Here is a 27,123-nt window from a genome sequence, read left to right on the forward strand (position 1 = left end):
AGATTGCTAGGGTTTCCCTGGTGGCGCAGTGGTTGAGAGTCCGCCTGCCGATGCAGGGGACACAGGTTCGTGCCGTGGTCCGGGAAGATCCCACTTGCTGCGGAGCGGCTGGGCCCGTGAGCCGTGGCCGCAGAGCCTGCGCGTCCGGAGCGGCCACAACAGTGAGAGGCCTGCGTACCGCAAAAAAAAAAACCAAAAAAACAAAAAAAAAGATTGCTAAAACTTTTAGAAGCAACAAGCCCTTTTGAAAATTATGCTCTTTAAAATAACTTACTCTGTCTTCTTGGGCTCAGCTAGAATCTGTGTTTCCTAAAGTGATTGTGTGATCAGTGTGAATAGCTGAAATCAGTGCCAAATGTGAAACATCAGGCTTTGAGTTTGTTTTAAGAGAATTGAAGAATATTGAGTTCATCCTGTCTGTTATGGGAGGAAGTGGTCTTTCAACTGCCTTTAAAAAAAAATGTGTATTGCTTTTTATATATTATTGGTGATTGTATATGTAGGATTTAACAATTAAAATATCTATACATAGCTGGGTCATGTATGTATTTAGATTTTTTTTAATCATGTTTGGCTTTTGAAGTAAAGTTAAATACCACCAGTATTAAATAAAATGCCTTTACTGTAATCTTTACTATAGATCTCACTATAATCCAGAGACTTTTAAGACTCATGCCCTCATTTCAAGCTATATTTGATGCAAGAGAATTTAATTGAAGACAAATCTCTCAGAGTCCACTTTATAATGACTGGCTAATTTTGGTTACTGAATAGTCAGAGATCTTTATGATGAATCCTAGAAGTCTATCTGTAAAATAATACCACCAAAGGCCCGGATGGATACATTTTTCTAGTTCACCTGTATTCAGTTTATGCTTTTTTCCCCCTTTAAGGCAACTCTGCTTAATAAAGATCACTGAGAATTAGTTTCTAGTTTAATGCAAAACAAATGTTGTTAAACCACTTGGGGTTGGGATCTTTTAATATTAAGCACTAATTCCCAAATAGGTCAAGTGCTTTTGGTGGAAGGTCTAGACAGACTGGTGTCAAAGGCTTTAGTAAACTTGCTGCTTAAATTGAGACCACCACTGTATACCAGACATTTCCCTTGTAAAATATATCCCTGTGTCTCTTAATCTTTGGGTCCTTCTGTTCTTCAGAGATCACTGATAATAGTTTGTATAACAGTTTATATACAAAAAGTAGTTTCTTTTCCTCATGCCCCCCTGTTCTTGAAGGCACACGTATACTAGATTACTAACATTCTTCCTTTTTTCCCTTTGGCAGAGGAGATTGAAGTGGATGTTGAAAGCACAGAGTTCTCCCATGGAGAAGTGGACAATATCAGTACCACCAGCATCAGTGACATTGATGACCACAGCAGCCTGCAGAGTATTGGGAGTGACGAGGGTTACTCCAGTGCCAGTGTCAAACTTTCGTTCACTTCCTAGAACCCAGCATGACATAACAGTGCAGGGCAAAATATTCACTGGGCCAGTTCAATCCAAACAATCTCTTAAATTGGGTTCATGATGCAGTCTCCTCTTTAAAGCTAAACAAAACTATACTTGAATGGAAGGGTCAAGAGACCTCTGTTTAAGCAAATACTTAGCAAAAAGTGGAGCAGAGGCTCCCTCAGCAGAACAAATATTCTAATATTCATATCTGAAAATCAGTTTCTAATGGCAGCAGAAAACGTGTGAAATTTTCTCGATTTGATTTAGTTGACTTGAAAGAGGACATTGGAGATTCCATCCTCTTTTTCTTTTCACGTTTGCTCATACTACATTGATTGAGTAGACACATTTAAGGATGGGATTATGAACACTTACTGAGCTTTTTTGGTCCTAAAAACAAAAATCAAACCTATAGTAATGATAAGATAATTAGGCATTAATCTTGGATAGCTAAAGAACTATTAAAACTCAACCTGGGACAGCTTCTCATGAAGCCTGTGGATGATCAGTTCTTTAAAAAAAAAAAAAAAAAGCTCATTTCATGCTCTGCAAAAGGAGAGACTCCCATGAAGCCTTTTGAAAGGGATCATCATGCAGCTCAGCTTTCTGTTGGATTCCATGCTAAGCAAGCTAACCTTATCCAGCATTGTTAGCACTAGGGCACCCAACCGCCAGCTCTACAGTCAGCTGCCCTTAGGCCCTTGGGTCTGTGTGCATGACACCCTCTACCACACAGGGCCTGAGTTCGGATAGAGGGGCCAGAAGGAAAAAGCTCCATGTGCCTCTGTGTCTGCGTGGCCAGAAGAGTTGTGCACACAGATTAGCAGGCCAAGGTCTGAGCCATGGCAGCATTTTTATTTCAGATTTTGATAACTGTTTGTATGTGTTGAAAACCAAAATGACATCTTTTTAAAGCTTGTCCATAAAAAACATAGACATCTTTTATAGTGAAAAACACATGGGAAAAAATCATCTATTTTGATGCAGCATTTGATAATGATAAAACACCTCACACCTCACTCTTTATAGTGCACAAAATGAATGAGGTCTGGGCTAAGTAGAAAAAAGGTCAATGCTGTTTTTGTTTTCTTTTAGAATCATTACCTTTTACCATCTTTTAACCATCTGATATCTATAGTAGACATACTATCATAGTTAACATAGTTAAGTTCGGCACTTGTCTCATTTTAATGTAAAGATTTGCTTCTGTTTTCCTACAGGCAGTCTCTCTCCCTCACAATCCCATTGTGCAGGTGCTATTGTTGCTCTTGTCAATATTTTCAGAAATCTTATTTTAAGTGAAATTCTAGCCTGCACTTTGATGTCACGTGTTCCCTTTTTGTCTTTCAAACTCCCAGGTTCTCCCCTGGCCCTCTCCCTTACCCCAGGAAGCCTTGGAGACCTTACCCTGGCTCTTTGGACTTTGTATACTTTAAATAATTTAACTACCCTTAATTACTTAAAAAAGAAAAAAAAAAGCTTTATGATTTTCATAACTTATTGCTGATTTTAATGGGTTAATTTCAGTCCTGTAGTTTTATTTTGTTTAGATAGGGCTGGGCAAGGAAAAAGAAAATAAAGACAACCATATTTAGCAGTGCAGTTGTGTGTGTAATGTTAGACCATCCTTTGTAAGTAGCACTTTTAACAGCTCTCACTGCTTCTATATATGAAGTGAACCATCTTGGTCATACACAAGGCCTCATTATATACTTACTTGTTCTTGTGCTCTTCCCGTGCCTCCAAAAATATTTTGTCCTTGACTGTGGTATGTTTGAGTGGAAGAAGTTCTTTGAAGTAGATGTGTGAAAAACTGCATGCCTTTAGAAGCCCATTATTAGAACTTGCTACTTCAGGTGCTGGGGACTTAATGAAAAACATGATAAAAGAAATTCATTTCTGTGGCCCAGGTAAATTATTTCTGGTTTCATTTATAATTACTCCTGGCCAGGTCAAAATGTTGCTCTATATGTTTGCTTATTTTTGACTTTCCCAAAGGAGACAGTTTGAAGACTCTGCTAACTACCATGGAAAATAAATGGAAGCCAGTGACAGAGCTTCCATTTTGTAATTCCCATGGCATTCACTTGCATCACTTGCCGAGGGCTGGAATTTGGGACTTCATTTAGGTGAACTTGAGGTGCTGCAATTTTGTTGTATATGTACAGGATGGTGGGCTGGGAAGCCTTTGTCACGAACCTATAGTACCTATTTCAACTGCCCCCTAAATTACTCCTTCCCTGAATTTGTTTTCCTTGGGGGAGGGGGATGGATTGTATGATGAATAAGTATTAATTTTTTTTAAAGACAAATGGACTTTGAAGATACAAAAAGTTAACTGCAAGAAATAAAAATTGTGAATGAAGAACACACGAGTGCTTTTTGTACCGCCCTTCTCTATGAAGGAAAAAATATGAATGAGCATATCTTGAGGCAACTATCTCCTTAAATGTCTGTTTATACCACTTCAGTGGTCTGAATTAATGGCAGTTTAATCATTGCCATTTCCTGTTCAGTAATTTACAACAGGTGCCTTCTTGACTGATAATTCCACATAACCTAACTGCAGATGGTTTAATGTACCCAATAATCTTAATTTCTTCAGGTAGGACACAAAGCCATTTGTCATTCTAATTATCTGTTCTCCAAATAACTTTTTAGGGAATCCCTTTGACTCTACTATTATTCAAATTGAAAACCAATCTGGAAGTTCCCATTTAGTCCTTACTAACCTGAGTTAACACTGCCCCCTATGTAAAATGTCTGAGTGATAAATTAATAGGTACAGGTAAATCCTATTTCTGTGCATATTATTACCAAAGAAGATTGTGATGAAGTCATTGCGACTCTAGTTTCTGATTAGAATAGGTATGAGAAACTCCAGCAGAAATGCCTTTTCTAGGGCCGTAACAATGACAGTTTTTAGCATTATGAAGGGATTTTAAAAGGCAATGAGGATTGTTCAGGCAAGGCTTCTAACCTAAAGCCACACTGCGTCCCCGGTCATTTCTCACAAGGAAATGGTCTACCCTTTCGGGGAAGGGTTTTTTTGAGGGTTTGTTTTCTTCCACTTGAAGAAGCAACTAGCTGCCCTTTTTCTTTTATTATCCTTCCACCTCAAAAATTCCACACTCCCTTCCAAAAAGAGCATAATAGGGGAAGAACAAGCATTTTGATTACATTTAAATAGCAGTTCTAACATTCGCTAAGGACCCTGGGCAACATACTAAATTTCTTCATGGAGACTTGTTTCCTCCTGGAAAGTTGATAGAAATACTACCTCTATTTTGAAAGACTGTTAAGGATTAAAACTGATATATATAGACTGAGTGAACTGATGAGGATGATAATAATTTTTGACTTTCTGTTTGAATAAAAAAAGAAAAAAAAAGACTTACAAAAGCGGACACATGTGGATCCATGCCACCACTGCAGCCCAGGAGCATGTAGTGCCAGAAGGAAATTAACAGGTGTTATACTTCTCTACTTCCTCCGATGAATGCAGCCTTCTAATCTCTTCATCCTTAATCTTGAATTTTAGTTATTCTGACTCTGGGTCTTGCAGAATAAAACTATTAATAAAATGGTTCATTTTCACAAAATTCTGTGGCAGGTTATACATTGTAAGAAGTAAATTTTGACATCCTATAGAAATTTTTAAATAAAGCCTTTATAAGATTTATGTATCATTGGTTTTAGTGATTACCTGGTCTTCCTAAAAAAAGGAAAGGGCCTGAGCTTGAGTATGTTATACACTGATAGTAACCATTGCATAATAAATTGAGTGTCCTAGTTAATATTTTAGTGCTGGCCTCACCATGAAGAAAAATCTTATTGGCCTAGGTACCAGATCCAACAGGAAACTAGTTTTCTTTTGGAATACATCTGATTCTTGGAAATAATAAGCGTAGTTCAAAATAGATGTACTGGCTGACAGCTTCAGTTGTTTGTTTTACCTTTCTATATAGTAATTATTAGGGGAAATGGCTTAAATGAAGCTCTTATAAAGTACTGCCAACTTCCTATAATTTTGGAATATTTTCTATTTTTTCAAGCTCTTAGCTATGGAAAAATGCTTTTACTCTTTACTAGTAGGACAATAACTGGGATATTTTAGATTTTCACACCAGGGTACAGAATAGCATTGTAAAAACATAAAAGCCATAAAATATCTCTAAAATGTATGTAAGAAATAAAAATTTAAGAAGTCAGTTGTTTCTAAATTAGCAGCTTCATCACACTCACTCTGAAAGCTAGGTCAACTAAACCTGACAGGGCTTTTGGAGGGAAAAATTCTGAGCAAAAGAACCAAAGGGATACTTACTCCTCCTTCCTGCATACTTCTGAGCAATTAACAATTGGGACAATTACCATCTATTAAAGACTAGCCTCGCTACGGATCTCAGGCTTCAACTCTAGTTTTCCCAGGATGTAGAGTCAAGTGTTTCCTCCAAGCCTGAATTCTTTGTTTCTCTGGTCAGAAATTGACTGCATCTTGCTAAAGTGAGTACAGGGCTTGAAAGGAGAAAAAACAAAAGCACATCAGTTTCACCAAAAAAGGAAAATCATGAGCCAGCAAAATAATAACCATGATTTTTGTATGAAGTAGCTCTTCACACAAAAAACAAACCTTTTCTCCCAATGAGAATAACCATAGCTTCTTTAGCTGTGCTCTTAAAAAAAACTAACTGGGGAAACAAGTTACAATTTTAATAATTCCAGTAACAAGTCCATACTGGTTTTGTAAAAATGAACTGGTAAGGTGCTTGGTGGAAGTAAATTGCCAGTTTTTATTTCTGGGAACTAAAAGATGACAAGTAGCCATAATTTGATATTTTTAGTTAGTTCAGCTGTCAGCTAACCCAAGCCCAGCATTATTCTCAGATCTGCTTTTCGCCACTCAAGGCCACAAAAGAACCTTTACATACTTAAGCTGAATGGCAGAAAAGGCAAGCGAGGACCCTCACAGAATAACACCTTCATCTGTTTTTGTTTGTTTGTTTTACTACTTTTGGCTAGGCCAAAACAAATTCTTAGAATGTCAATATTACGGGTTTCTGAACCTCTTGAGATGTTTCTTAAGAATACGTCTATACCCATCTATACAGGTACGCTTTTTTAAAAAAATCATAGTATAAGGGGAATCAATAGCTTTGGTTTTGTTTAAACTATGGCATTACCTGTTATTTTACCTGCTATGCTTTTCCTCTCCACTGCAGTAAAAATTCAGTTTAACTTGCAACTCAAAAATCCTAGATACAAAGAATGTTTACGTTTACTGTTGAACTTGTAAATTACCATTTATACTAACTGGTTGTTTTATAGTTTAATACAAATACTTAATACAATTCAGCACATGTTTATTGAACTCTCTAAATATTTTAACAAATACAAAACCTTGTTGGGTTTAATACATTTTCTTCCTTCTTTTATATCTCAGTTAATACCCAGTTGAGGCAAAAAGCCAAATCAAAACTCTAATACTTCGCTTAATTTGCAAGTGGTATTTTTCACCTTATATAATCACAATCTACAGACACCACACAACTTACAAAACTGAGTTTCCTTTGTCACTTCATGGTTTTCCCTTGCTATTTTAAAGGCATACAGAGCATTAAAACTGCATTGTAATGGAAACACACGTGCATGCACATGCACATCCTTTGTTGTGAAAAAACAAGTATTTAAAAAAATGAGTTGTTACGTTAAATGGATGCATTTTCACTTTGGTTTGATGCCTAAGTCTTCATAATTGGGCTCAGAAAATTGCCACTTATAAATTTTTGCCTTCATTTCAAAAATCCAACCGTTTTCACATTTAACCTAAAACATGGTGCTCAGCCACGGATGCACATCAGAATCACCTGTGTGGTGTCTGTCAAAAAAACAAGATATACCTTGGCCTGGATAGGCCTGGGGTAGGACCCAGATCCAAGAATCCCTCATTAATCTTAATCAAGAATTAAGAGTGGGGCTTCCCTGGTGGCACAGTGGTTGAGAATCCACCTGCCAGTGCAGGGGACACGGGTTCGATCCCTGGTCCGGGCAGATCCCACGTGCCACGGAGCAGCTAAGCCCATGCACCACAACTACCGAGCCTGCGCTCTAGAGCCCGCGAGCCACAACTACTGAGCCCATGTGCCACAACTACGGAAGCCCACGCGCCTAGAGGCCATGCTCCACAACAAGAGAAGCCACCGCAATAAGCCCGTGCACCGCAACGAAGAGTAGCCCCCACGCAGTAACCAAGACCCAACGCAGCCAAAAATAAAAATTAAATTTAAAAAAAAAGTGATTTTATTAGGAGTGTAACCCCCTTCCCACTAAGAAACAAACCCTAAATACAAAAATTTAAACCTCTATCAGGATTACTTAATGTCTTAGAACTTTGGTAATTTGGTAACATTTCAGTAACACATTTATAAGCAATAGTATTATTTCCATTATAATGTGAATTGTTATTCAAGTTAAGGAAAAAAGATCAGATAGTCATCATTAGCTCTGCACAGTAGTAGCAAACACTTCTATCTATAGTGCTTACAACATACCAGGTACTCTACTAAACACTTCACACATATTAACTCACTCATCCTTACAACCTAATGAAACGTATTAATTTAATTCTACAGCTGAGAAAACTGAGGCAGAGAATTATGCATACAAATAATAAATGAGGGAGCCAGGATTCAAACACAGCAGTCTGGCTCCAGAGTCCTTGCTCTTCCAATATGACTTTTCTACATGTTAATTAAAACACTGTTATCTGTGATTAATATTAAAATTTTAAATTGTTTTGGGGGTGTTAGGACTGTACTTTCCTTGAAAGAGCCAATAACAAAGTCAAATGTCAAGTTTTGAGAAAAGACAAATGCAACCACAGCCACGTGGGGGCCATCAAGTATGGTTCAGTCTGTCCATTTCAGAGCTTCATGTCTCCTTTCTTGACAAGAGGGTAACCTCTACATTAAATTTTATAACAAACCTTCATAGACCAAGCATCGTATTTGATTTTAGAATATTGAGAGCTTAACCACCTGCATTTGTAAAATACCATTGGTATCATGCTCCTCATTAAGATTTTCTCAACTTCAGCATCCACTATGAGACAAGTCCCCCCAGGATTCCTAATTTTTAAGTTTAGTCCAGAGACACTATCATCATCCTGACAACAGGACTTTACAAAGGACCACATCTAGGTCTTCGACACACAGGCTCTTGACTTCATGCTATATGCCTATTTGTTAAAAAATGTTTTCTACAACACGGTCACTTTTTTTTTCCCCTTCTCTCTCCTACTGCAAAGCCCTCCAGGAAAATAAATGTGCAGAAAGGAAGGCCCATAGAGTCAAAGGAGGCACGAGTCTCAACACAAGTCTTGCCTACACAAACACCAGGTGAACTATTACTCCAGCAAACATACCAAGATAATCTCACCAAAAACCACTTTGTATGGCCACAGAGTTATACCAAATTTCCTTCCAGTGCTTTTTAATTACTAGGGTTCCCTTGCAATCCTTTAAGGATACCACTGATTTAAAGTTTGTTATACTGGTAACAAGAACATTAGTATATTTAAAGTTTTTCAGGCTAAGTAGCTCCTTTTCTACTGTAATTTGTGCCTTGTATTGAAAAACTACTTCACCTTTCATTCTGTCCTATGTGCTCTACCCTTTGGCTGTAAATTACAGGGAGAGAAACAAAAAAACAAAACAACAGTGATCTCCTGAGTTGGGAGGGAGATGGAGACACGAGGAATTCTCTCTCATCACTGTCCTCCTGAAAGTTTCAATTTACCAGACTTCCCTGGCGGTCCAGTGGTTAAGACTCTGAGCTTCCACTGCAGGCGGGACGGGTTTGATCCCTGGTCCAGGAACTAAGATCCCACATGCCGTGCTGCGTGGCCAAAAACATTTTTTAAAAAGCTTCAATTTACCAAAAAAATTAAAATCATGAAATAAAAAATTTTTTTTCTTAATGAAATAAAAATTTTTATTTTCCCCTTCTACCAAAAATTTACAAACACCCCTATGCAAGCACAACCCTTAAAATAAAACTAGTCTGTCCTTTCCAATTTCTTATGTCCAATATAAGGCGCACATAAGGATTTACCGAAACATTTATTACACACTCAATATTCTTTCCTGTGGAAATGATGTATGCTTAATCATTATATCAATGCTAGCAGCTAACTTCACCTTTCTGTTAACACACCCTGGAGATTTTAAAAACACTTTATTTAATAAAAGTTAAACATACAAAAACTGAAATTAACACACATCTTAAAAATCACCATCTTCCATTAATAGGAAGACCCTTTTCTACGCATACATTTGGCTTAAACTCAGCTCAGGATAATTGTGATGCTCACTTACCAACAAATGCTGACAACTTGATCTAGTTAACAAAAATTACAAACTCAGCTACGTGAACATTATACAGGGAAATTATGGTCAGATTAATGCACAAGAAATACAGTAAATTTTTAATGATGAAACATTCGGTACTCTTGTTCATTAATTTAGCCTCGGTTTTTTACAAAAATAGTATCTACATTGTATACAGGGCTATACATCAGCTTTTTGTTTTCTCATATAAACATTACACATCCAAAAAATGGTACCACTACCATAAGTGAAAATCAACACAGGAGGAAAGCAAACGTACAAAAAACAAAAAAAAGACATTAGAAAAGGTAGCTGGTCCTAAACATGGTTTCTTACATAAAACTAAAATTCAATGAAAAGAATACAGAGCTGGATCAATTTTAGAGATGGCCTGATAGGCTTAGGAAACGAGTTGAGAAAAACCTCAAAAAAAACTCTGCCATTTACAAATTAACCTACCTTTAGGTTAACTGGGCAACAGCTAGGTTTAAGCTGAAGACAAAAAAAAAAATGAAGAGAAGTTCTCTTTAGCAGGTTGGTATTTTGCCTTGATGTTCCAGTGAATTGCTAGAATATGTGGCAAGTTCAAAGTATCTGAAACTTCCCAGTTAGAACCTTACAAAACGTATATGCCATCCATTAAGTGGGGGCCTGATACTAGGAAGATCAATAATTAATCTAAGTGCTGTATTTACTCAGCATCTATCTAGAAAAGTTGCTTTACCCAACAAACTTTGAGGAAACTGGTAGTAGTAATGAAAAAAGTTTAAATGAATAGCAGTTATCAAATACAATTTCTTCAAGTTTCATTCTACTGAAGTCAAACAATGACAATGGTATCTTCCTTACTTGTCTAACAAATAATTTACCTTTAGAAAAATATAAGGATAAAAAGGTAAATGTAAAGCCCTGCAGAGATGAAATCCAACAGTTTTTCTGATTATTGAGGCATCAAATGCCTAACATTGTATTTAGAGGTATCTTGATACTGTGTCATAGGTTTATCAGCAATTCCACAAGTTCCTACTCCAACTTTGCCAGTTACACTCTCAGGTGAAGCAAAAATACTCCTCTTTACCTAGGAGAAATGAAACAAAGAATTCTTGATTAGTTTTGGAAAAAAATAAAATTCCAAAATACACCTATAAGGAAAAGTACCTCAAGGGAACCTGAGTGCTCATAAAACCCACTAGTGACACCCAACATAAGGCATGTTAACAAATCAGGTAGGGTTCAATACACTCTAAGCAGTATGTAAGATAACAAATAATTTTTCAAATTTTAGTTTATAAACGGAAATTTCCCTGCCAGGGATTTCCCTGGTGGGGCAGTGGCTGGGAATCCGCCTGCCAATGCAGGGGACACAGGTTCATGCCCTGGTCCGGGAGGATCCTACATGCCGCGAAGCAACTAAGCCCATGCACCACAACTACTGAGCCCACGCTCTACAGCCTGCAAGCCACAACTACTGAGCCCACGTGCCACAACTACTGAAGCCCGCACGCCTAGAGCCCGTGCTCTGCAACAAGAGAAGCCACTGCAGTGAGAAGCCTGCCCCCATTCACTGTAGCGAGAAGCCTGCCCCCATTCACTGCAACTAGAGAAAGCCCGTGTGCAGCGATGAAGAACCAACACATCCAAAAATAAATAAATTAAATAAATTAATTTTTAAAAAATTAAAATAAAATAAAAGGAAATAACCTATATCTTTTGTAATTCCTGGCATAAACTCATTCATAGTGCTTCCACTGCAGAGACAGTGGCTAATGGAGATATTTTTCAGTAAGTCAAAAATAAAGATTAAAGAGGATTCTGAATTCAAGATCCAGTTACTATTTCGTTAAATCTATGAACCTCCTTTTTCATTTTAAAGTTATTTTGTGCTCGCTTTATTTTAAAGACAGTTGCACTTTGCAAATTTACAAAGTATGATGAAAGGATTTACTAACCTGGCCTTTTTTGTTTTTAGAATAGGCTCTGTTGTTGAACTGCTGCCATTTCACCTTCTGGTCCTCTCTTTCTTGTTCAAGTTCTTTTATTCTCTGTGCTTTTTTCAAAGCTTTCTTCTTTTTATATTCACGCTGCTGGGCAATCATTTCTTTTCTGTGTGGACAGAACAGGTAAATGTCAACTCTTAAAATTTAGAAGATGACTTCCTTAGAGATATTTAGCAGTGCAACCACTGCCCCCCCCCCAAAAAACCCCAAAACCTAATGAACTTACACATTCTTCACCCCACAAATAAAAGCTAACATCGATGCCGATCACTCAGGACTACTAAGAAATAAATGTTATTTGAAATATACAGTATCCTTGGAAGCTTTTGAACGCAAGTGTAGTAATCTATTACCCATTTAATCAAACACTGCAACTATGACTTTTAATTTGCCATTTACATGGCTTTTGCCAGTTGTGTTTTAGGAATAGGAGGAGTTTCAACATTAAAAGCTATCTAAATCTGTATCAATTGTTAAATGGGCAGTTAGCAAGTGTGATATGCTGCACATTTGGAAAAACTGTATGAAGAGATTCAATGCAGATAAAACTATTTCATGTAGATTGGAAGAGCACAGCAGTACAAAGGGAAATCATAGCTAACAATTCTTACAACAAAAACAACTAGGGTTTTCCAATCAGAGCCTAAAGCCCTCTCAATTTCTGCTCAGTCTGTTAACACTGACTTCTCACCAAAAGAAGGACGAAGAAAGAGGTCTTTAAAAACAAGGCTATATGATCTAGACTCCTCTGTATCATAAAATCACTACCATGAAGTGTGGTTTTTAAATAAATATCAAAGACTAGAAATAGAAATGTCATGTTATTCTACAATCTTTCTTATTGGGATGCTTAAACCAAATTTATTTTAATAGATGATACAATTTTCCCAAATTCAAATATATTTATGTAGCAACTTAAGTTTTGAAAACTCCTAACAAATCCAAAAGATAGCCAATTGTGGCAAATATGCAGAACTGAAAATTGTTCATTCTATCTCTTAAACACCTCTCAAACTATACACGGGTCCATCCTTAACTGCTACTCCCTGGGCTCAGGTCCACGATCATATTACACCTGGATGACAGCAGTAGCTGCCTTCTCTCTGCTGCCAGTAATCATTCGAAAGCTCCAATCTGAACACATCAGATCCTCTCTACTTGAAATGCATCCGTGGCTTTCAAGCTTTTTATGATCTGGCCTCTGACTCTCTAATCTCTCCTCTTGTCAAACCACCCACCCTCGAGCCCCAAGTTTTTACCAAAGGAATTTCTTTCTGTTACCTCTATGTTCCCACCTGGTTTTCCTCTTTTTTTTTTTTTTTTTTTTTGCAGTACGTGGGCCTCTCACTGTTGTGGCCTCTCCCACTGCAGAGCATAGGCTCAGCGAGCCCGCTCCGCGGCATGTGGGATCTTCCCTAACCAGGGCACGAACCCATGTCCCCTGCATCGGCAGGCAGACCCTCAACCACTGCGCCACCAGGGAAGCCCCTGGTTTTCTTCTTTAAATGTAAACATTTACTGAATGAGATCTTACTACATGTCAAGAACTGTGCTACATGTTTTACTCATGCTGTCATTTAATCCTTACAACCCCATAACGCATATACTATTGTCCCTGTTTCACAGATGAGGAAACAGAAGTTAAGCAGCTTGCCCAAGATCATACCTTCTAGTTCATTAACTGGCTAACACCTCTTCTTTTCAAATCTCAGTTTACACATCATTTCCTCAAAGAAATTTGCCCTGATGACTAAAATGCAGTTTAGGTACCTTTTCTTTGTTCCCTAAAAGTACCCATTATGTTCCCTCCATTACTTTTACACTTTATTATTAAAGTTCTTCTTTAATTATGTGTTTGTTCTTTAGACTATAAACTCAGGACAAGGCCTAATTTGGTCTTCTTTGCTGTGATGGAACCCAGAACCTGGTTTAGTGAGAAGTATCAATATATAGAATCCTCTTAATAATTATTCATTAAATGCCTAAGTGGGAACCAAAATGTCTTCACTTTACCTAGGCATACATATATAGACAATGTTGACCATACACTGCTAATCTTCAAAATAATGGTAAACAGTATTACAAGTTTCTTACTCTAGTCTAGCCTGTATAGATTCTGCAGACATCTCAAGTACCCAAATGGGGAAGATTACATTTAAAATGCTTAAGTCAAAGTCACTTACTTTGACATGGGTTTGTTGCCACTGTCCTCCTTTGCCTTCCTTCCTTCTTCTACAGGCTTGAGGTTCAACAGTGGAGTCACTTCAGCATTGCCATAGCCAGCAAAAGTGATTGCAGCGGTGCCGTTTTCTTCATCTATCTCCTCAATCTCCGCTTCATAACACCTGTAAAGATATCATGGCTGTAAGCAGGTGAGTAAAGGTTTAGCACTCAGCCTACAAGACTTATACTGCAGTGATTCAACTATTCAATGTGTCTAAAATGAAACTCCTATAATCAAATGTCCCTTTGGCAAAGATAATAGTGGCTGGAGTTAGCCATCTGCTTCTTAAAAAGGAAGTCCTAACCAAAATATTGCCAAGGAAGTCTCTTACATGTCTACTATATGTGCTTTAGTCAATCTCTTTTGAGAAAAGATACTTCTTATAGGAATAATTTCAGTATATGTGCTTCACAAAAGTCTAAGATAACCAACCATTACTCAATTTTCAATTCAAGGAAAAAAGAATTTAGACTATTTTTTTTTAATATCCATTCATTTTCCTCTACTTTCTTGTTTATTTCCTCTAGGATCCAAGCCATTCTTCTGCCCTAAAACTTAACCTAAAGCTAAAAATTAAACTGTATTAATGGTAACCACCCAAGAATCAAATTCGTTCTATAAGTCATACTGGCTATTATAGAAAGATTAAAATAGGGTAGTTCAAGCTGATTAAAATCACCTTACCATTGTACTTTACTATTTCATGTTATAGTTACAGTTTTTTTCTACACTTACTGTCCATCTTCACTCCAGATTGCCATACACTTGTCTCCTACTTTCCATGAATGAGTGGGCTGAGTAGAAGCAAAATTGTCTGAACTTGCCAGCGTTTCAGAAGGTTGAGTTGACAGAAGGTCTTTGGTTAGTTCTATAACTTCCTAAAAAGAAAAAACAAAAACCATTAACATTATTTTTATAATTCACATTGTCAACTACTTTCAACAAGCAAGTTCTTTCAGTTTTTGATAACAGCTCTCATACCACATAGCACTCATTAAGTACTCTACACATATTTATTTGCAGTTCATAACAATACTATGATGTAGATACTGTGATTATCCCCATGTAGAAACTGAGATACAGTATTTTATACACTGGTGCTGGGATTTAAACCCAGGCAGTTGCCTTTCAATTTAATTAACCTCAAATACTAACAGAAATAGGGTAGACTTGAATTTACACTGTACATTATTTTTAAGCACCTATTTTAGCTGAATAGACCTCCCTAAAGATGAGAAACAGTCAACTGTAAGGCACTGACCTAGATTCAAGATCACTTTTCTCTCACATCACTGTCAGGTGTACGTCGCGCAACTGCACTTTTTACAGGGCACTGCTTGGCAGTCATATTAACTGCCTGCCAACAGGTGAGCTCCCCCTCAAAAACCCCCAAACACTTGAAGCAGCCTTATTAGTAATAAAAATGTTCCTGCTCATACATATTTCTACCAAAGTACTGTAGATATATTTTAAAAACAGTAGTGTCTCCATTTATTATAAAACCTATCCCATTTGGGTAAGCAAATTACCAAGTCAGATTTAAAATATCCCAATACCTTAATGTTAAGCACATTAGCACAGCTTCGTTTAAAAGAAAAAAAATAAAATAAATGTAACACACACAGGTAGGCAAAACCTTTCTGTGTGGCAAATATATTTTCTAACTCAGGCTTACACTTACTGACTTTGAAGGTGTTTAGTAGGGCTGGTTAAAAAACTTAAGAAATAGAATAAATTGATAGATTCTGCTACCAATCTGCTATATTTTTACTCTGATGAAGACTCATATTATGCATCACCTTATCTGATTTATTTTAAGAACTTGCATACCTGTTCCTCTGCTGTTGCAAATAAAATATCTTAAACATCACATTATTATGTTCTGGGAGAAAAATTAGCAAAGTTGCACTCTGTATTGAGTTTCTTCTGGTTCCCACTGAGGTTTTATAATAGTAGCTCTGGTTCAATAGACAAGAAAGTTTAATGTTACTTCTCTCCTAAAGATTTTAAATCTTCCTGGCTATTTCTTAAAAACTTATATTTGAGCCTTAAAAAAAAGGATTATTAAAGCCCTTGGAGAAAGATCAGTTTTAGTAATTAAAAAATTTTATGAATGAAAAAACTAGAAGACTCAGATTTAAGTTAAAAATTCAGTAGATTAACATCTTTAATGAAAGTTTTATTAGGTGCCAAATATCCATTCAAATACTTTTTAATAAGACAATCTTTTGCAAATAACTTTTGCAAATAAGCAAAGAACTTCCAAATAAACAGATCATGTACTACACAAAGAAGGAGAGTAAATCATCCAGTCTTGTTTTTAATTAACCACTTTTAGGGCCAAGAATGTAATCCAATAAGCCTGACTCAAGAGCCCATACAATCCCTATCATTAAATAATTCCATTTAACTAGGGATCATTTAACTACTAAAGCACAAACATAAAGTCTGTGTTTGTAGGTCTCAAGATTTAGAACTCTACGTGTCTTGGGATAAAACATCTCCCCACTATATTTTCATAAGGAAATACATTTTCACCAAAGACAAGGGTCCTGAAAAGCTGTGCATGTTATAATTTCCAGAGCCCTGCACTGAAATGACACTTTAAAAAATCTGGAGCATTTATCTCTAGTTCTCTTTTTACTTTGCCGTGTTTTACATACCCCTCCCAACAACTATAAAGACCCTTCTAAATGGTTTTTTTTTCTTCACATGTGTATATGGACCAAAGTATTAGAGAAACTATTTTATGTATGAGGGAGTTCTTAAAGGTACATACCATTAATTACTTTTCCTCCCCCAAGTCTGAGTTCTGAAACTGCTCCTTCATTGACAGATGGGCAGCAGTTACAGTAATCGGCAATCCCAGGAAGCATCAGATGTTGTGATCTACATATCAGCAGGTCAAAGGGGGTGCACTCAAGCACTCTGCTTACTGAAGGAAGGCGTTTCGGGGATGCAGAGCCACTGTAACATATGAGACAAGTGACTTGACCCCTGCCTCCTTTAGAACCAGTGTATTCAGCAAACAGCCTAATAAACTGACTATTTTTTGTGATTATCAGAGACTGCCTGGGGAGCTAGCCAACTAGCTAGCCTGGATTTTACTAAACCCACTTCTTTTAAGTGAAAAAAGAAAGGCAATTAGGACTTTAGTAAATTAATCTGCTGCCTGTTGAGTAACTTTATATGAAAGATAGTACATAAAGAAATAAACATAGAAGCCTTACTGGCAAATGAGGGTCACTGAAAAAAATGCAGAAAGAACATTTTGCATAAATGAAAGAGCAAACAAATTTTTAACCAGAGTAAGGATATTCCATAAAAGGAACACAAGAAAATAAAGGAGGCCACAAACTCAAGTCATCAGTCTGAACAGATTCTTCAGCAAATATAAAAGGCAGGATTAAATATCAATGGCACAAGGTATATCCCAGAATGCAGAGAAGGAAAAGGATTTAAAAAAAAAACAAACAGACACACAAAAAACCTGGGCTTCCCTGGTGGCGCAGTGGTTGAGAGTCCGCCTGCCGATGCAGGGGACACGGGTTCGTGCCCTGGTCCGGGAAGATCCCACATGCCGCGGAGCGGCTGGGCCCGTGAGCCATGGCCGCTGAGCCTGCGTGTCCGGAGCCTGTGCTCCGCAACGGGAGAGGCCACAACAGTGAGAGGCCCGCGTACCGCAAAAACAAAAACAAAAAACCTATGACAAAATAGAAGCTGTAGCTGTAGTCAATGGAGATAACAATTACTAGATGGAAGCAGACAGCACAAAACTTTCCAGAATTTTATGTAATCCTAAATGATGCCTTCCACCTTTGAGAAGTTTTCAATTCAAAACAGACCTATTTCTAGTAACCAAAATGATTTTTTTTTCCATGACAGAATAAGAGGAAAAGAATCCAAAATCAAGACTGGTCAGGAAAAACATTCTCTATTATTTCTAACTGAAGTGTTAGAACTTATGCTTCTAAATCTGTGCCATCTGATATGGTAGCCACATATGGCTACTTAAATAAAATTAAAAATTCAGCTCTTCGGCCATCCTAGTCTTATTCCAAATATTCGACAGCCACATGTGGGTAGTGGCTATAATATTACACAGCAGATACAGAACATCTCCATCACCACAGAAACTTTTATTGGACAATGCTTTTCAAAATGGTTACAGAAAACAGGACATTTTACAGAAAAATGGCCCCCAGGTCATTATTAACTGAACCCTAAGTAAGCCATTTACCTGGTTACTACAATGCCTACTACAATGGTCTGTCTCCCAATAGTATTTCCACTATGGATCACGTCCTAGTAAGACAATTCTGCCCAGGCTCTGACAATTTACTCTGTAACATTATTACCTCATAATAACGTTCTCAGTCTTCACTCCCAACTCCCCCCTCCACCAGTTCCACATACACCCCTCCCTCCTACTGCCCAGGAAGCAATATATACAACACTAGCACATGACATTTTTTCTTCAAAGAAAAAAGCACTGCTTTTAAGTTGGATTTAAAAAAAAAAAAAGATAGAGAGAGCCAGAGAGATGGGGGCATACCAGGCTCTCTCCTTGAGGCAAGAAGAAAGTTGGCCTGAGAGTGGGAGAAACTGCTCCCAAAACATCTTTTTCTTATTGACTGGCTCCTTGAAATCCACTGGCCTGATTTCTACATATTGAAGAGAGGCCCTGGTTTCTGTGTTTTTAGAAAAATAACATACTATTGCAACTTCATGAAAGTCTATCCTAAATCCAGAATTTGAACCCAAAAATATTTAACTCATCTTAATTATGCCCAGGTAAGCACTTTCAGAATCCTGAATCTGGACCCCATTTCACGTAAGTTTCATTTGTTTGCAGTTCTAATATCCCTAAAATTTAATAATTTTAATGGGCAAGAGGATGATATAAAGGGAGGGAAAGGATTACTTAGATAGGATGAAGACGATTCAAGTTTTGTTTTGAATCAGTGAACATAGACCATCTAATCATCTTTTAAAACTTTCCAAAAACTCAGGTTCAGAATTTTAAGTTCACAAATTTGTTAAGATGAAAACTCATACATATTTACAAGTATTATACATGGTATTTTTATTAATCAACCTATTGTTCTGAGAAATAACAGATATTTACTATCATGGCTTTATGTTTGTCTCGAAACCCCAGAGCAAGTTTTAAAAAGCAGGTTTCATACTTACTGCCCCTCCACAACAAAAAGAACAAATTAAGATCTCCTTCTCACATAGATTTGGTTTAATTTTAAGTTGCTAACAAGTGTCAAAAACTAGATGTAAAACCTAGTCTTAAGTTCAAACATTATATAACATTTATGCAGAAAACAAGCATCTCTTTAGGTATTTTTATAATGTGTTTTCAACACAAGGCACTAGAGCTAGCTCTGTTACACACACACAGGATCTCTGGCATGCGTGCTCTATTTCATTTTCAAAGAATCTTTTGGCATTAAAAAGAATCAGGTTATATTTTCCTCCTTTTAGTTACCCTTTGAACTAAAATTCCTTTTCCAGGTCTTTAGAAACAGAAGTGCTATTCCTTGTAAAATTGTATGTACCTCTTTCTCTAGAAAGTTTGACAATGACTTCTAACGTTAACTCTTATTTTTTAAAATTATATGAGCATACAAGGTTGACGTTAACAAAGAACAATGCTTCAATCATTTTGATGTACACAAACTGAGGAAGCAACCCTACTCCTAGAAGCCATGTATGCCTATGTACGTACACACTTGTACGCACAAGGGGTGAAACACTCCCTCCAAATGGTGTTCTGGATACCCCCAGATTCTTAACAATAGATCATTTGTAAAACACAAAAATATTCTTTTCAAGCAATGTAACTGTAAGTGTCCCCTCATACTTACTTGCAAATCTTTCTTTAATTTTAGCAAATCTTCGTTTTCTCCATTTCCAGACAGCGCAGCTTCAACTTGCTGGAGTTGAGCTTTGTAGCTTGCCAGTTGCTTTGCTAGATCCTCTGACATCTGAAGAAAATAAAAAGAGTAAGGTCATGAAAACGGAACAAAAAAAACCAAACCATAAAAAATAATTTTCCCTGTCTGCCTGAATCAACCCTAACCAATTTTGCTCCCAACTCATTATTATAATTCACTGCAGCGTAATTTATCACTACTACCTTTACTTTCAATTCAGAAAAAAGCTGTGAGCCAAACACAAACTTCAAGTATTCTGATGATTATAAACATGTCAGACAAATTCCATATAGGAACAGAAAGCAAGAGGTAAGAGGAAAAAGAAGAACTTCTAATTTTCTTTAAAGTCCTGTAACAGGGAAGGCACTGTGTTAGGCTCAATTAATAGGATTGTTATATTGTCACCAAAAAAAAAAAAGGGCGCTAAACTGTTGAAAGTGTTGAGGCTTCTGATTTTTAAGCACTAAAAAATACTTCCAAAACCAATTCCAACTGATTTTGGATTAACTACACAAATAGCTCTCCACAAGAGCTATTCAATTAGTATGAATGCGTTTAGAAACTCTTATCCAGAGCAAAAACCCAGTCACTTAAATACTGACGATGCATTTTCTGCAATGAAAGAAACAGCACTGATACTCTCCTATTTAGGCAATCTAAGGAACGTGGCTTTCACCAAATCTGGCTCATTCGTCTCCCGAAAATAAGATAGGAGAGAATTCTTTCTCGCTTTATTAGCAAACATACGGGTTTTCCGAGGACCCGTCTGTTTTACAATCCCCGTCCAACCACAGCCTGGAAGGACTCCAAAGGGTTAGAGCAAGCCAGGCTGCTCCCCCTCGGTCACTCAACACCTCAAAGTCCGCCACAACTTGCTCGACCATTTCAGACCTCGAAATTCAAACAGCTTCCAGGGAAACCGAAAACACGAACCCAGCGGAGGCCCCCGGAGCCGGAGCCCCACCCGCCAACAGGCTCGGAAGGGCCCGGAGCGTCCTTAAAATGCCAACCCCACCCGCTGGGTTCCCGCGGCTAGCCCAACCCCGTCCGAGGCCGCTCAGGGCTCAACTCTGGGTGGAAGAGGAGGCCGGCGCTCCTGACACTCCGGCCGGCGCCCGGGCCTCTCCAGCGCGGCCCGCTCCTCGGCCTCAGGCCTCCGCTTCAACTAGGGGGAGGCCGAAGCCCGGCGAGGCCTTACTCTCTCCCTCATCGCGTTTGTTACCTTGTGTGGGGCTGGGGGCGTACCGGCGGGACGGGGTCGCGGCAAAGCAGCCCAGTGGTGGTTGCGACAGGGGCAGCAGCAAGCAAAAGCTCCGCGGCGACAACTAGGCGACTTGGTCTGGAAAAGAATAACTCGCTCAGCGGCGAGCGGGAGAGGACTAAAGCCGGGCACTGGAAGGAGGAATAGAGGAGGCGGGTGAAGTCTCGCGAGAGGTTAAAAAATCCTCGCAAGACGTCGCTCGACTCACGTGATTCCCACCTCCCTCTAGGCCGCCGGCCCTTAATCACGTTAGGGAAGTAAAGTGGGCGGGATTTCGTAGGAAGGAAATGACGTACTGGTATGCGCCAGGCGCCGGATGTAGGTTCGTTTTATCTTAGTTCCGGCTCGGAGTGGGGGTCAGTTGGGTAGTTACTTCAAGGCTCGGTGCCGTTGGGCACTTATTGAGGTTCCCAGGGTGCTGGGTGGTGGGAGGAACGGGGTTTAATACAGCATTCATACTACCGGTTGGTTCTCTGAGTGTGGTCCCGGTAGCGTCAGCCTTGCGTGGTATTTATTTTTTTTACAGTAATTTGTAATTTATTGCAAAAATAATTTACTATAAATACGGTTTCTCAACACCCACCTCACACCTTTGAGTCAGAAACTCTGAGGATGGCCTCAGCAACCTGTTTAAACAAGGCTTGTAGGTGATACCAATGTCTGGTCAAGTTTGAGAACCACCGATTCACAGAATAATAAAAGTCTTAGTGGCAACAAAAAGCTGATTAGATTGTGGCAGAACCTATTCGAGAGTAGATTAATTGGACTTTTCGAGGGCGATGACCCAATCTGTGGAGTCGCCCCAGGAGCCGGAGCTGTCGCATCCCCGCCTCTTCCACTTCCTGTAGCAAACAATAAAGGCCATGCGTACCGTGAAAAAGAAAAGAAAAACCTATTTTGTTAGCACTTACTGGTTTTAATTAAGTTATATAGGTTAATACCGCCTGAAAGGGGACAATCTCCAAGTTACAATCGTGAATGATAAACAGTGGTGTGAATACATCCACTTATGTTTAAAAAGAAATGCGTGTTGTGTGTATGTTTGTAATAATATATACCATTTATGGACGGATGCACGAATCTATGTAGAGATTTGGAGTGGAAGCCACATGTTTTCACTAATAATCCTTTTTATCCTTTTAACCATACGTACATATTTTTTCCAATTAAAAAAAACTAGTTAAAAAAGATAAAGGCCTGAGACACGAAGAGGCTATGTGAATGCCAGGAAAGAACGTTCCCTGGAGGATTGGGGTCTGTAGCTGGACCCTTAAGAAAGCCCTCCTCTAAGGTGGGTTTGTGATGATTAAGAGTGGCAGTCAGCTTGCAAGAATGGAAAATGCTGCAGAGGGCAGCAGTGTGTAGCTAGAATTAAGAGGGAAGACAAACCAGAGAGGATGTACTTTTCTTTAATATAGTAGAAATCTATTAAAAACACAATGTAGTATTTGACAACTCTTATTTCAATTGTGTATTTTAATAACTAATGCCAGGAGGATCTTCCATGAATATAAAGTAAACTTTACAGCTGTTTAAAAATTTCTCAAATAAGAACTCTTAATGAACCCCCAAGATCAGAAAATAGGAAAATATTTATAAGCTTCAGTATAGTTTTCTGATAGCTTTTGTTTTCAGGATTGCTTTTAATCTCTCCCTGTGTGCAACATAGATTATATTTGGAAAGAAAAGTTATACTGAATATTATTAGTTCTCACAAAGAGATAACAGTTGTGTGTACCAGACACCATTATAAACACTACATGTATTCATTTATTTTTCACTGTGATTCTGTGTGCTTTTAAAGACAAAGCTGGAGCAAGTACAAGCTTTGACTAAGAGTGTTCCTTCAAATAGGCGTTCTGACTTACCACTTCCTTTGAAGTGTCAAAATCCTAAAATATTCTCACTCAAATTTAATCGAGTTTATCTTCAAAAAGAACAGTATCTAAAACCTCTAGTTCTTTAAAGCTGGTATTTATTTTATTGAACTCAGTAAGTACATAAAATTTAAAGACTCCACATTGTCATATATGCAGCTATTTCCTTTCACTACTAAAGATAATTAAAGTATAGCCACTGCCTTTGGAAATGTACCAACTCACTGCAGAGCATAAAAGTATAGAATAAACTAGTACATGTTGGTTAAATGGGAGATTGCATTCTTTAGCTTAGCTGTTACTGTATTCCTGCTTGACTAAAAGTAGCCCCAGATTTGCCTACCTTTTTTGCTATCTGTACAAATGCCTAAGGTAATGAATTAGAGATGTGTACATAGTCAAAATAACTATCTATGCCTTTTGACCTTTTTAGTCATAATAGGTGTTTTGAATGTTTGCATGGAGATTTGGTGCAGGGCAAGCTACTGGCTTTTTCTGCCTATTGAGTGTTTTGGGGTACAGTACCTTGAAAATATATCCTGAGATGACTCTTAGGTTATATCATCCACTTAAGTTTGATGGAAAAACAACCTTAAATGAATGCTGACCGATGCAGGTGCTCACCAGTCATAGCAATCCTGATTTGTTCACTGAAATCTGCATTGCCTTTCTAGTCTTAGGATGCACATTTTCAGCTATTGGATGTTTCATGTGTACCACTAAAAAAAGAAAAAAGGATTAGTTTGAAAAAATGATAATCTAGGCTCTACAAGGATCAGAAATGGCAGAGTCATCAAAGTTCTTTAGATCTGTTTGAAAGTGGTGTTTAATAGTACTCCTACATTCTTAGCGAGATGTATTCTGAGGGCAGAAAGAACAAAAACAAAAAATCTCAAACATCACAGATTTATTTCTAATAGTACTATTAGTAATGTAATTTTAAAATTTTATGTCTACTCTAGAAAAAGTGAATTATTAATAAATTTTGTTAGTTAAAACTCTAATAAGAGGAAAGAAAAAATTTAGAAAAGAAGGTTTTGGGGAAAAGCTCTCTGATGTTAAATTTGAATTTTTGGAAAAGAAATATATATATACACATATATCTTAGAAGTAATGTTACCCAGTGGAGGGTGCCCATATCTTGATCTTTAAATACAATTCTCCACAAAAGAAACAGTATTTCTTGAGGGAAATGGTTGCTTTTGGGTCTTAGGCCCAGAAAGTACAATAGTACAAAGGTGAGCCTGGAACATCTTGCCAGAAAACAAGGAAGTGCCCCAAAACTAACAGGATCAAGTCAAAAGTTCACATAACCCAGCTTGAGGGGACTCCACTGGCTAAATATGAGTCAATCACGGCACCAAAAAGAATAATGACTGTGATAGATTGTCAAATCATTAAATACATTTTAAAAATCCATAAGTCCAGAGTGATACTCAAAATCAAGGGTTGGGGAAGGGATTTTTTTTCTTTATAGATGAATGCCAGCCGATAAACACAGATGGAATTATGGAATTGGAAAAATCACCTTGTGCAGTCCCCAATAATTCAGGCAAAGGTCATCAAGAGAAGCTAAAATCCATCTTGGAAAAGGAGGTAGCGAAAAGGAGGATGTTCGCACAGTGTCAGAGTATCACTCCATATATTAATAATTATAAAGGGGAAAATATACCTTACAATGAAGAAATTCAGCAGTCACCAACTTAGCCTAGTGCTCATACTTAGCACCACTAATGGTAGAATAACCTGACTTTAGAGGCCTCTTGATTTGATGCAACGTGAAGTAACAACATTATCTATGAAGGAACCTTGCCAAAGATGCTTAACTTAAATATAATCAAGCCTTTTGACCCAACTTCCAGTTTATAGGAAATACAGGGGTAGAGGAACAAGTAAAATGACCCTGAGGGTAGAATCAGATCCAGCCCTTAATGTGGGACATAAGAAAACTGGCCTAAATTCTTCAGAAGGTCAGTGTCATTAAAAAGAGTGGGGTAAAAGATATAACAATTGAATGCAATGGGAAAATCTTAATTGGGTTTTGGTTTGGAAAAATAAAGCTATAAAAGAAAATTTGAGGACACTTTGGGAAATATCAATATGGACTGGATATCTGATGATACTGAATCATGGTTAGTTTTATTAGGTGTGAAACTTTCTTAACTTACTTGGGAGAATGTCCTATTCAGGTATTTAGGGATGAAGTGCCATTACATCTATGACTTAACCTTCAAATAGTTCTGCCAAAAAATTATATAAAATTTTGCTAAATTCGTTGTGTGTATGTACACACACACACACATATGGAGAAAGAAAGAATTAAAACGTGGCAAAATATTTAACAGTCATTGTGGAGGATGCATGTGTTTGCTCATTGTACTAATCTTTCAACTTTTTGTTGAAAAATTATGTCTCGGAATTTTCAAAGGAAAAAGATGGAGAAAAGTGTTCATAGACTAGTTAGAATAGTTTTGGCTGGTGTTGTGCATGGGGAATGGTGAGGAAAGGCAGCAGATAGTTGAGGAGAAATCTAGGAGCTAGCAGTAGTTTAACAAGCTCAAAGTAATATAGGAGATTATAAAAGCTTATGTGATTGTCAGAAACAAAAAGCCACAGAAAGCCAGATGGGTCAAGGCTTAGCAGGAAGATGTGGGCAGTGGAGGTTGAAGTAGTCACAGGAGCTCTTTGAAGGCCAGGAAGGAAAGCATGAGAAAAAATTACTTTGACTTCCCCACATGCAAGAGAGAGTGCAGTGCCTTGCCCTCTGATGTGGTGACAGGAGCATTTTTCATTTTTTGGTTCTGTTTGGCTTTCTTGTATAACAGCCTCCATCAGTAGTCTTAAGATGGTCTTTTACACCCAGAGTTAATTGAATTCATCTGCATCATAGCCCCTGAAAGTACCCTCCTTATCTGTGTTTCCCACCTCCCATATTCATGTTGCCTGTTTATTTATCTTAGAAAAAGCTTATTGCATAAAAAGCAGGAAAAGCCTGGTACATTCCACATCACTTTTATTGCGCAGTGGATAGATAATAAAACAATCTTTTTTTAAAAGAATACATATTATAACAAACAACCATGGGGAGTAGGGGGATATATATTCCCAAATGTAAAGAGGAAAAAGGAGACAGTTAACATGACTTTTTGCAGAAGCCAGAATGAGCCCCAGAGTTTTGCCACAGTAAGACTAGTGGTCCATAGTTTGATATGGTCACATTTAGCCAATTTATTGGTATAGTGTCAGCAGTTGGGAAAAAAAGAACTACGCAATGGAGACCTTAATGCTCAAAGAACCATTAGGTGGCAGTAGGGACACAGGTATTTTTTGATGTCCGATTTCCCTCCCGCCACCCCCCCCCCCACCCCAGTGATGGAGCCTTAGTGAAGGAACATTGCCGAACAGATTTGTTGGGGAAAAGACAGGGAAAAACAAACAGCCAAAAAAACTATGGTTTATAGTAACCAAGTGACGAAGGCCTGCTATTCATCTATACTCAACTCCGGTTCTTGGTTTTAATATACACATTGTACTTGCTATAATTTTTTAATAAAATAACTTTATATCCAAATTCCTTTAGGTCACCGTGTTCTGTTTACAACATCTCTCTGTTTTCAGTTTTAGAACGTAAGCTGAAACATAAGTAGGAATTGTGGTTCATCTTCTTCAAGACCCAGTACATTTAATACATACATGCTTCTACAGGGACACCTTCATTCTCTGTAATTAGTGATCACGAAGGGCTCTTTGTGGTCCTGGTAGGTGTAATGGGTTGGGGTTCCTGGGAAAAGGACTCAGATTTATGTGCAAGAGGTTTATTGGGGTATACCCTTGGGAACATCACCTGTGAGAGGTAACAGGAGCAGGATGGGGCAGAGGGAGAAAGAAGGAGCTGCAACACAGTTGCAACAAAGGCCTCAGCCAGTCCTGTAGGAGCTCTGGAGCTGGGATGGCCCTTCAGAGATGCTCCCCACCTGA

The 27,123-nt window shown here is 37.9% G+C and overlaps 2 protein-coding genes across 4 annotated transcripts in view; one reads left to right on the forward strand and one right to left on the reverse strand.

Moving 5' to 3' along the window:
- MXI1 (MAX interactor 1, dimerization protein) overlaps positions 1-3,825 on the forward strand; it is a 98,714-nt gene extending 94,889 nt beyond the window's left edge. For both annotated transcript variants that reach the window (XM_060125309.1, XM_060125310.1), the window contains exon 6: positions 1,288-3,825. In XM_060125309.1, the coding sequence (XP_059981292.1) occupies positions 1,288-1,451 (164 nt within the window). In that variant the 3' untranslated portion in view covers positions 1,452-3,825. The remainder of the gene's footprint in view (positions 1-1,287) is intronic.
- Positions 3,826-9,672: 5,847 nt separating this feature from the next.
- Positions 9,673-21,414, reverse strand: SMNDC1 (survival motor neuron domain containing 1). Of its 2 annotated transcripts, none has more exons than XM_060125311.1 (6): positions 21,230-21,414; positions 19,939-20,058; positions 14,798-14,940; positions 14,022-14,183; positions 11,791-11,944; positions 9,673-10,919 (listed from the first exon to the last, which is right to left on the reverse strand). In XM_060125311.1, exons 2-6 carry the CDS (start codon positions 20,056-20,058, stop codon positions 10,782-10,784), a joined length of 717 nt encoding a protein of 238 aa, XP_059981294.1. In that variant the 5' UTR covers positions 21,230-21,414; the 3' UTR covers positions 9,673-10,781. The 2 variants fall into 2 exon arrangements, with proteins under 2 accessions (XP_059981294.1, XP_059981295.1); XM_060125312.1 differs by lacking the exon at positions 21,230-21,414 and adding an exon at positions 16,842-17,029 and having other exon boundaries at positions 19,939-20,057.
- Positions 21,415-27,123: the final 5,709 nt, after the last annotated feature.

The sequence above is a fragment of the Lagenorhynchus albirostris genome, chromosome 16, assembly GCF_949774975.1.
Source record: "Lagenorhynchus albirostris chromosome 16, mLagAlb1.1, whole genome shotgun sequence".
Classification (NCBI taxonomy): Eukaryota; Metazoa; Chordata; class Mammalia; order Artiodactyla; family Delphinidae; genus Lagenorhynchus; species Lagenorhynchus albirostris.